General features: G+C 45.7%; 1 protein-coding gene across 1 annotated transcript; it reads left to right on the top strand.

Annotated features, from left to right (window-relative positions):
* The first annotated feature begins 782 nt into the window (after window positions 1-782).
* Window positions 783-4,070, top strand: LOC123068406 (putative E3 ubiquitin-protein ligase SINA-like 6). Its single transcript, XM_044490996.1, has 2 exons — window positions 783-1,075; window positions 3,027-4,070. Exons 1-2 carry the CDS (start codon window positions 890-892, stop codon window positions 3,732-3,734), a joined length of 894 nt encoding a protein of 297 aa, XP_044346931.1. The 5' UTR covers window positions 783-889; the 3' UTR covers window positions 3,735-4,070.
* The last annotated feature ends 7,495 nt before the right edge of the window (window positions 4,071-11,565 follow it).

The following is an 11,565-nucleotide window of genomic DNA, read 5'->3' as shown; positions in this document are numbered from 1 at the left end:
GGCGATGGCTCTTCTGCAACGTGAACCTGGCTGCGCAGATCTAGGGTTAAGCGGCTTTTGCACTGAGATGTGACAAAGATGCGACTCATGAACCACCTCTGTGGCGATACGAATGTGGTTGTGAACTAGCGTGAAAGTATAATATTTTTCTTTAGCCGGAAGAAGTGGGACTTAATGCAATGCACACAAAACTTTTTTCTCCACGAATCACGGCCCTCGTTCGCTTTTCCTTTTTTACTTCAGCTGGATGTCAATCGTTTGAAAATAAAATTTGGGTAAGTCGATTTCTGTTGGGAAGGGAGGAGGAGGCGCGCAGAGCACCTACGTCGCCGACGACATATCTCAGGGATGTAGGTTGGCCGGGGTAGCAACAACACTGGTTTTCTTAGGGGGCTGGTGGGTGGGGGGGGGAGGTTCACCTGGAATTTCCAGGTGGTTCGTCGGTTTAAAGGGATGCTCGGGGGTGGCGACAAGGCCGACGATGGAGGATGGTCGAGGCGAGCGCGCGGCGGCGAGGCGGTTGTGGGAGCGCCACCGACCGCGGGCGAAGGAGGCAAGCGGTTAGGCCTGGGCTGGATCGGCGGCGGTGAGAAGAAAAAGAGAAACTGTATGTACCGGTTTGATGTTGAAGATGAAGCACACTGTCCATTGGATGTTGATCCAACGGATGTGGGGTGTGGGGGGAGATGAACTGATCCTCTGCAAAATAAATTGTTTATCCGACTGACGCCTAGCCGCTCATTTCTGTTTTCACCACTGGCATTTATCTTTGATTTGACAGCCAGCACAACCAAACCCTCACCAAAACCTGGCCTCGCACAAGCTCTGCTTCCCCAGCTCCCCTTCCCTCGGCTCTGCTCCGAGCCGCCCCACTGAGGGCTGCCCGCCCATGGCGGAAGAACCTCCGGTGAAGAGCACCAAGACGGAGGACCTTGGAGAGGGGTCAGTGCCAGACGCCGCGGCGGCGGCGGAGGCGGAAGAGGAGAGGCCCGGCGGCGAGGTGACCGTCAAGATACAGTCCAAAGCTCTCCGCTGCAGGATCTGCTCCGAGCCCCTCAAGCCACCCATCTTCAAGGTGACACCTCCCGCCGCATTCCATCCCTCCTCATCTTCAAGATACAGTTCTTTAATTTTATTTGCCCGGATAGATTCCTGAGAGCAGAGTGTACACTCAGATGTGGCTGTAGCTGCTCCTCTCACTGATACTAGTAGGCTGTACGCTGCTGTAGCACATACTACCGCACATGGGCCGGCCGTTTCCTCTGAAATGTGTGCTATGTGATATGATGCCAGTGGAGTGGATTGGCATTTCCAATGCCTTGAATTGCAGTTGTGCCTTGTCTCCTAATCAAAGGAAAAGATGCTTCAATTGTTCTTGGTAGGATGCACAATGCAGTCATTCCTTGTTTGCTCCTCGATGGAAAAGATGAATGCTCCGTTTACCTTTCTGAATGCTGCTGTTCTCGGTAGGACGAACAAATGCCGCCTTGTGGGGTCCTGATTGGTTGCGTGTGAAAACTGAATGCCAGGAATTGGTTTTCAGTCTACTCTGCATCTGTACTAGTGACTTGCTGGCTTAGAACATTTTGCTAGGATTCCTAAATGGGACCTTGGTAGGACGTTAACTGTTGCTGTCTACAAGCTAAAAAAAATGGTGCACTTAAGACTCAATTTCCAGTCTAGTGGGTAGTAGTGGAATGCTATTTTAGCTGGTCTCTTAAAAACTGGTGTCTCAAATCTGAATAGGGTAGCATTTAGGGCTCAATTTCCATTATAGTGGTTAATATGCCAGTGGATTAACATTTCCATGGCATAAGTTGCAGTTATTCCATGGCATAAATTGCAGTGGCATGATAACCAAATGGGAAATGGCACGTTGTAGGGTCTTGATTGCTTGTATGTGAAAACTGAATGTAGCAGCTAAGACCCAGCTTCCAATCTAGTCTGTAGTAGTGAAATGCTAGATTAGCACATAGTGGTTATAAACGGCAGGCGAAGTTTAGGAGGCATAATGTCAGTTGATCAACATTTCGGTGGCATCTATTGCAATATTTACAACCATTTATACCTTCTTGGCTGCTGTTGTTCTGGCTAGGATTCCTAAATGGGACCATGATGTTGGTGTCTTGAAGCTGAAAATGAACAAGTTATGACTGAATTTCCAATCTAGTGGGCAGCAGTGGAATGCTAGTTTTAGCTGGTTTCTTTTTATGTAGGATCTTAATTGCTGGTGTCTCAGAGCTGAACAGGGCAGCAGTTAGGACTCAATTTCAATATAGTGGTTAAATGCTAGTTTAGCTGCTCTCTTATTACTCCTATGTAGGTTCTTAATTGTTGGTGTCTCAAAACTGAATGCGTTTTCCATAGCGTAACTTGAGGAGCAGCTTGTTTGGTAAGATGCTAGTCTAGCTATCTCTTGCTACACTTTCTTCTCCCTAAGAGTGCATTGATGTATACGTTTTTCTCATTGTTGTTGGGAGTAAAAAAAAGGATCTTTTCTCCCTGGTTAATAGCAAATACTGCATGGGCAAAGGTGAAAGTTGCCTGCTGTTTTCCTCTGAAATTTAAGAATGTCAGTGGATCAGCATTTAGGTGCCATAAATTGCAATTTATTCCCCTTTTTTCTTTTTGAAGAAACATTTTTTCCATTTACTTGTTTGGCTCCTGCTAGGATAACAAAATGGAATCTGAAAAGTGAATTTGTAGCAGTCAGAACTCAGTTTCCAATTTGGTGGTTTGTAGTCAAATGCCACTTTGGCTGCTCGCTTACTATGTAGGGTCTTAGTTGTTGGTTTCACAACTGAATACAATGTTCCATACCGTAACTAAGGAGCAGCCTGTTTTTACTCTAGTCGTTGGTAGTGAAATGCTTATGATTTGGTTGTTCCCTTACTATGTAGATGACTGATATCTTTCATGTTTCTGCCTGCATTGCACTCAGTTGTTTAGTTGTGCGTTTTTCTGCAGTTTATTATCCATTGTTTGCTGCTGCTGATCCTTGTGCTAATATTCTCATGTTTCTTCAGTGTGCGGCTGGGCACGTTTTGTGTTCTCAGTGCCCGGAAAAGCTCCGTGAGGTTGGGCACGTTTTGAGGCTGGGTACATTCTGCCCTCTGTGTTGCAAAAGCACTAGCTATTCCCGCTGCGTCGAGCTCGAGCAGTTCATCGACGCCATGAAAGTGCCATGCTCGAACCAAACATACGGCTGCAACGAGTTCGTCGGCTACCAGGAGAAAGAGAAGCATGAGAGTTCATGCCCACATGCTCCATGCTACTGCCCAGAGGATGACTGTGCCTTCAAAGCGCCGGCATGTTGCCTGCTGGACCACTTCGTCACCGCGCACGGATGGTCGCCGACCAACTTGGGTTACAACAAGCCACTGAAGATCCTCTTGGCACGAGACCGCCGGTTCATGCTTCTGGTTGGGGAGGACATGTCCTTGTTCCTCCTGATCAACACCCTGACCAGCATCGGCAGTGCTCTCACCGTGGTCTGCGTCAGGCCCCACGAGTCTGAACCGAGCTATTCGTGCAACATCTCGGCTGCTCATGGTGTCGCTGGTGGGAAAACCGATGGGAGGCTCGTGTTCCAGAAGGATCCTCACGTGTCAAGCAGCTCGCTGGTGGGTGGAGTTCAGATGGGCAACTTCTTCCTGCTGGTTCCTCTGGAATTCGCCGAGACCTCATCTGGTGAACTCACTGTACACATCCGCATCGACAGAGTGGCGCCATAGGGATCTCAGCTGGAAGCTATATATGGACAGAGCCTTTTGGGCCACTATGCTAACACCACTTTTAATGACTGCATATGGTGAAACAGCTAGCTAGATGTTGCCCAAAGCTCTTTAATCACCATCAGCTGGAGGAACTAAAACGTGTTTAGAACTCAGTTGTCTTGCTATGTACGTAGCTTGTTGTCGTTTGTAGTGGCAGTAGAATTTATCTTTGCTTAGCTTGTTGTCTTGTTATGTATCTTATGTAACTCAGTTGTCCCAATGGAAGATCAGTATCTTGCAACTCAAAATTGTACTGTATTTGTCAAGTTTGACTACGTGTTATTTAGCTAGTAAGATGGACGTTACCATTGAACTGGTATTTGAACCAAGAACTGTGGCAGGTAGTATACCATTATATCTCCACTTGGTGCTGCATTGCACAGACGCACACCATCGCCAGATCATTAGCTGGTCTTCAAGATTTTGCATGGTTTCCTCTCTCAGAAAAATCTCCCGTTAACGAAAAAGGGGAGGGAAACCACAAAGCCTTCCATTTTAGAAGTCTTGATGCAGAGGCTGGGGGCTGTGGATCATCCTCCTTTTTGAAAAAGAAGACAAATTCCTACAAATTTTGCAGTAACCTGTTCGAATCCCATCAAGACTTGGGGTTATCTATAAGCAGCTAATTAACTCGAGGAAGTAGACTGAGTTTAGAAGACAATTGTTCTACTCTGTAGCTTGTTGTCATTTGGAATAGTTAGATATTGGTCTGCTCTGTTACATCTCCGCTTTAACTGGACAGAAATTACCTACTCTCCGCATTTTATGTTCCGCATCCTGAGGCTTGTGAGTTTCCTGAATCCTGAGGCTTCCGATTGGTGGGTGGTGCACATAGACACTGGTTCTTGATTCTTGGTGCTGCTATATGTATGTGTGTTTGCAGGTCGCCGGTGGACAATAGGGTAGACCGATGAACAGAGTGATTGGGCTGCCTGGCGATTCGATCAGCTTTCCGGAGGAGATCTAGAAGATACCGAGGTGCACTGCTAAGTCGCCGGGGACAATGTCTGCGTCAGCTGGGACTCGAGAGCCTATGGCCCTGCAAGACATTTACTGCTCCCTTGAACTTTTCCTACATTGCTGAACAATATGAGAGAGATGTTGAATGTGATACATTGCTGTAACCTGTGGTGCTACCCTGTTTTCTCATGCATTGCCATCTTACCTCATGCATCATTTTCTTCCCTTGTTTATAGTAGAAATGTTGCAATTAGCTCCATCGAACAAGTAAAAATTAAACGTGAAACAGAAACATTTTCTAATTTCTGAATAAATCATTAAAGAGTCGAATATTTTTTAAATCCAAACATTTTTCGAAAAAGGGACAACAATTTTTAAAATTACAACCAGTTTTTGAAAATGCAAACTTTTTTGAAGTACATGAACATAAATTAATAAAGCAAACTTTTTTTTTCAAATTACGAACAAAATTTTCAAAATGTGAACTTGTTTTGGAATTAACCGATTTTTTTTGAATTCGTGAACACATTTTGAAAACATGATTTTTTTTATGTGTGAACGTATTTGGAGAGAGAAGTTCCTTAACCACTTCAAAATTTGTGGAAAAAAATTCGAAGGCGATTTTTTTAGATTCCTGGAACATTTTTTGGATTTTGCGATCAAACTTTGAAAACGTGAACATTTCTTTAAATTGCGAATAAATTTTGAAAGGGGGAGCATGTTTTGAAATTCACAGACATTTTCCGAATTTGTGAATTTTTTTGAATGTGAACATTGTTAAAATTAGTAATTACAAACTTTTTTGAATTATCAAACTTTTTTGTAAAGTAGTGAAAAAATTATAAAATTATATTTGTTTTTGGAATTTTTGAACAAAATTTCAAAATAGGGACATTTTAGAAAAAACGAATTTTTTTAAAAAAAATGTATTCTTTTAAAATTTCTGAAGATTTGTTGAAAAATAAAATATCAAAATATAAGATAAAAAGAAAATAAAAAATGAAAAACTAAAAAAGGATAGAAAGGAATAAAAAAAGAAGGAAAACATGACGGTGTCCTGTGCGGGTGTCCTAGACGTGTGTGTCGTCTGGCATCAGCGACGCAGTGGTGAGGGCCCTTCCGCCTTCGATGGCTCACTCAGGCGGGGCGGTGGTGCAGCTCCAGTCGTGTGGTTTCCCGACGGTAGACGACACCCGTGAGCGTGTGGGATGATGGAGGAGGTCGATATGGCGATCCAGCCGGGGATGGGTCCGAATTTGCCAGGAAAAGCTTGGTTCAGCCTCGGCCATACCATCAATGGCGGCGCCCGCGGGCGTTCTTACCTCGTTACAGGCGTTGTGGAGCAATTTTCATTCCTTGTGTGCCCCACCGTATAAACATTTTTAGCAAGTAGGATGATTATTCTTGGTACAAGTCATTCATCCAAGAGCTGGTGTAGGCAAACTCTTATCCTGGTGATGAATGATCTGCATTATGCAAACATAGATTGCCATTTGTCAATCGTCAGATCAAGATTTTGGGTTGAATTTTTTTGTTTTTACAAAAAATACCATGCATTCTAAAAAAAGAAAGAACACGTATAAATGAAAGAAACTGGAATCAGTAAGTTGCTTATATGCTGTTTTGTATGCTGCGCAGGGAGGGGAAGTGAGGGGAGCGGAGGGAGGGGGCAATGCCCCCCTCCCCCTCATCACCCCCTCAGTTTCTAATTTTTCTAGGACGGGTTTAGGTGGGCCACTCTATACATATGCACGAGATTGTCGTCCCACAGAAGCAGGATGCCTCCTCGGGTGCCAATGGTAGGCCATTGTGCAAATGAAAAGTCCACAGCTCAGATGCCGGCGAGCAAGTGCTCGGCCACCTCTCTCTCTCTCCCTCTCTCCCTCTCTCTCTCTCTCGTGTTGAACAGATTCAATCAGTGTCGCCTCTGACTCGAGCAACACCGATGCACAAACTGCACCACCGCCGTTGTCGGCCTCCGCGAGGCAACACGGATGGTCGCTGATCAACTTGGCTTACAACAAGCCACTGAAGACCCCCTTGGCACAAGACTACAGGTTCACGTTGCTCATTGGGGAGGGCATATCATTATTCCTCCTAACTAACACCCTGACCAGCATCGGTAGTGCTCTTACCGTGGTCTGTGTCAGGCCCATGAGTCTGAACCGAGCTATTCGTGCAACATCTCGGCTGATCATGGTGTTGCTGGTGGGAAAACCGACGGGAGGCTTGTGTTCCAGAAGGATCCTCACGTGTCAAGCAGCTCGCTGGTGGGTGGAGTTTAGCTAGGCAACTTCTTCCTGCTGGTTCCTCCGAAATTCGCCAAGAGCTCATCCAATGAACTCACTGTACACATCCACACCGCCAGAGTGGCGCCATAGGGATCTCAGCTAGAAGCTGTGGACACAGCCTTTTGTGCCACTCAGCTAACACCACTTTCAATGACTGCATATGGTGAAACAACTAGATGTTGCCCAATGCTCTTTAATCACCATCAACTGGAGGAACTAAAGTGTGTTTAGAACTCAGTTGTCTTGTTATGTAGCTTGTTGTTTGTTTGTAATGATTGTAGGGTTTATCTTTGCTTAGCTTTGGACCTGATTAAAATTCCAATGGAAGATCACTATCTTGCAACTCGAAATTGTATTTGTCAAGTTTGACTACATAGGGGAAATATTTGGTAGTCTCACCCCTAGGGTGCTCCCGGTGCTCCAAACTCAGTAGCACATTTTAAAATGTTCAAAAAATTCTGAAAAAATATCCAGCACATTGACACAACATCAATGTATGTTGTTACAAAATTTTAAATTAAAATTCAAAACATTGCTCGAGATACAAAAATGACAAAATGGACATCAATGTGATAATGTGCCTAATCTAAAGCCTAACTTATGTTGTGTACTATTTACTGTTGAATTTGTCATTTATGTTTCTCAAGCAATATTTTGAATTTTGATTTCATATTTTTGGACAACATACTTTGATATTGTGTCAATGTGGTGGATTTGTTTCAGAATTTTTCGAATATTTAAAGATGTGCTATCGAGTTTTGGAGCACCGGGAGCACCTTAGGAGTGGCAGTACCGGATATTTCTCATGACTACGTAAAAGTAGGAGTATAGGCCGACCGCACCTAGACATACATTTCTTTGGTTTATTTATATCACCTTTGCCCAACGTGGTGTAAGTTTTCTTTTATATATGGATCCCACACGGCCCCACTAGGCGGCCATGGGCTGGGCCACGTGAGCCCTATGGGCCACCCCGGCAAGCCCCTGTGGCTCTTTTTCATCACTCGTTGCACATTGATTATTTTTGTTAATTTTTCCTTTTTGGTTTCTTTTTGTTCATTTTCTGTAGTTTGTTCTAGAAAATGTCCGTGACATCTAGAAAATGTTGACACATTTAAAAATTTCTTAATGAGAGTTTTAACAAATGTCCGTTAATCTGTAAAAAAAGTTAATGTAAATCATAATATATGTTGTTGAAATGTAAAAAGAAAATTCATGACATATAATTTTTTGTAGCCATGAATTAAAAAATGTTCAGTGTATTGTAAAATGTTCACTGACAATGTATTCTGAAAATCTCAACATGTATTCTAAAATGTTTATGGTGTATTATAAGGTGTTTACCCCCGCAAAAAGAAATTATAAGATGTTCACATACGCATCCAGACCTCCTGGCCGCCTCACCTCGGCATTGACGCCGGGGAAGAAGGCCCGGTAACCTCCACGCGCAGCCGTGCTCGTGGTTGCGGCAAGCGAAGCGGAAGGACCGAGGCATCCTGGAGCCGCAACGGGTTACGCCGGTGATGCACGTACGCGACTCAACCAACCAGGGCACGGACAGACTATTGTTTATACATAATATGTCAATGTGGTGGATTTGTTTCAGAATTTTTCAAACATTTAAAGATGTGCTATCGAGTTTTGGAGCACTGGAAGCACCTTAGGGGTGGCAGTACCAGATATTTCCCCTGACTACGTATTAGCTAGTAAAAGCAGGAGTATAGGCCGACCGCACCTAGACATACATTTCTTTGGTTTATTTATATCACCTTTGCCCAACGTGGTGTAAGTTTTCTTTTCTATATGGATCCCACACGGCCCCACTAGGCGGCCATGGGCTGGGCCACGTGAGCCCTATGGGCCACCCCGGCAAGCCCCTGTGGCTCTTTTTCATCACTCGTTGCACATTGATTATTTTTGTTAATTTTTCCTTTTTGATTTCTTTTTGTTCATTTTTTGTAGTTTGTTCTACAAAATGTTCGTGACATTTACAAAATGTTGACACATTTAAAAATTTGTTAATGAGAGTTTTAACAAATGTACGTGAATCTGTAAAAAAGTTAATGTAAATCATAATATATGTTGTTGAAATGTAAAAAGAAAATTCATGACATATAATTTATTGTAGCCATGAATTAAAAAATGTTCAGTGTATTGTAAAATGTTCACTGACAATGTATTCTGAAAATCTCAACATGTATTCTAAAATGTTTATGGTGTATTATAAGATGTTTACCCCGCAAAAAAAAATTATAAGATGTTCACTTACCCATCCAGACCTCCTCACCGCTGTAGGTGAGGCGGTGGAGGAGATGCAGCGCCGCATTGACGCCGGGGAAGAAGGCGCGTCGTTGGCAGAGCGGCCAGAAGCAGGACCCGGTAACCTCCACGCGCAGCCGTGCTGGCGATTGCGGCAAGCGAAGCGGAAGGACCGAGGCATCCTGGAGCCGCAGCGGGTCATGCCTGTGATGTACGTACGCGACTCAATCAACTAGGGCACGGACAGACTGTTTAAGCCACTGTTTTAAATAGCCCGCTATAGCTCCGCTATAGCACGCTATAGCGTTTACAAAAGGTCTTGCGCTAAGAGACTTTGATCCAAACAAATGAACAAACATTTTAAATAGCGCGCTATAGCTCCGCTATAGCACGCTATAGCATTTGGAAGAGGTCCGCCGCTAAGATGCTTAGCGCCCTATTTAAAACTTTGGTTTAAGCAAGCAAGCACCCTCCTCTCCTCTCCTCTCCTCTCGTGCACCACTTTTTTCTTGTGCACGGATATAGACTGTTTAAGCAAGCAAGCACGTCTCGATCGTGCACCACTTGTTTATGCATGCACATGATGGTGGGCACCATCGTACCGATATACGTATATGTCCTTTTATTTTCTTGGTGACTCAATTCCTCATCTTATTCCTTTTCCATTCCAGTTCAAAGAAAATAAAATCACTTTCTTTTTCTTTCTTTCTCCAAGAGACACAGATCGCCCCGCATTCCTGCTAGTAATTGAAATGAAATAGCTAGCAATTACTGGACCTTTATTAAAAAGAAGAAGAAGAAGAAGAGACACAGATCGAGCTCGTCTTCCGTTTGTCCGTTTTTTTCTTTCCTTGATTGATTGAGTTCCAATTATTAGTAAAACTTGCCAAGAGACGACGCCGGCTTCGGTTCGGTTAAAAGGTCACCAATTCGGCCGCGGCGCGCTCGATGTCGTCCCCAAGTCCCCAAACCAGACCAGCAAGCCGCGACCCAATCCACCCGCCGCCGGCGACCTCCTCTCCCGCGCCGGCGACGTCCTCCCCGCCAGCCCCACCGAGGGCCTCCCTTCCTCCTCAGCGACAGCGCGCCCATCTCTTCCACCCATGGATTTGGCGAGAGAGACGCCCTCCATCTTCCGGCGACCAAGGACCCAGGCCGACTGCACCCACCAGCGGCGGCTCGGCTGCTGCTCCAGCAGCGCGAGGGAGGCCGATCCCGTCCACCCCCTTCTCTCTGCGGGGCGTCGCACATGGGCGAGCGGCGGCATCTCCGACCTTGCTGCGACGGCGCCTCCGGACCGGACGGGCTGCAGGACCTAGACGCCCAAGGTACGCCCTCCTCCTTACTTCTCCATTCCGCAAGTCCATATAGCTTGGAGCAGCCTCCTCTCATGTGCTTGCTTCCTTCCTTGGGCAGAACTGCGCTGCAGATCCGACGCCGCGCACGACCACGACCATGACGACGCCCACATGATCTCCTCGCCGCGCATTGTCTCTCCATCTCCTTTCTCCTCCCGGTAAGAAATTCCGGTATCTCAACCCTGCTAGTTCTGTTCTGCCTCCATGGCTCCATCCTGTCCGTTGAATTATGGAAAGTGATCCGTGATTGTATTACTTGCCCACGAAGAGGTTATAACTGCCCGAGCTATACGTACGTACGGCATGCATATCGTGCGAGTCTCAATAGGGGAGATCGTGAGCCTAACTACGTAGGACTCGGTCCTGATGTTACATGTGTACCATTGGTCTTCCAACAGCCCCCCGCAGTCACAACGGGGGTGTCGACCATGTTGAGACTCGACCGGAAGTCGAGGTAGACAGTTGACGGTAGCCCCTTGGTGAAGATGTTGGCAACTGCGACGTAGAGGGAACGTGGAGCACACGGACGTCACCGATATGGGTGCAGAGCGGCGCTCGATCCGGCCCGCTCCATAGTCAAAATTGATTTTCGTTTGTTATAACTGCTCCACTTAGTTTTAGTTCAATTCGAACTAACTCTCTACTTATGCGGGACTATGCGGGATGCCCGTTTGCATCTCTAGTCACCGAAGGAAACCAGCTCGCGAACAAAGTGTAGGTCGATCTCGATGTGCTTTGTCCGCGGATGCTGTACAAGGTTGGTGGAGAGGTACATCGCGTTCACGTTGTCGCAGTAGACGATTGCGCCCTGTCCGGCGGGCATAGGAGCTCACAAAGAAGTTGCCACAGCCAACACACCTCGGCCACGGCATTGGTCACAACCCTGTATTCCACCTCCACGCTTGAGCGCGAGATGGTCTG

Source organism: Triticum aestivum, chromosome 3B (genome assembly GCF_018294505.1).
Source record: "Triticum aestivum cultivar Chinese Spring chromosome 3B, IWGSC CS RefSeq v2.1, whole genome shotgun sequence".
NCBI lineage: Eukaryota > Viridiplantae > Streptophyta > Magnoliopsida > Poales > Poaceae > Triticum > Triticum aestivum.
Note: the sequence above shows the minus strand (reverse complement) of the source record. Positions and strands in the feature narration are given on the sequence as shown.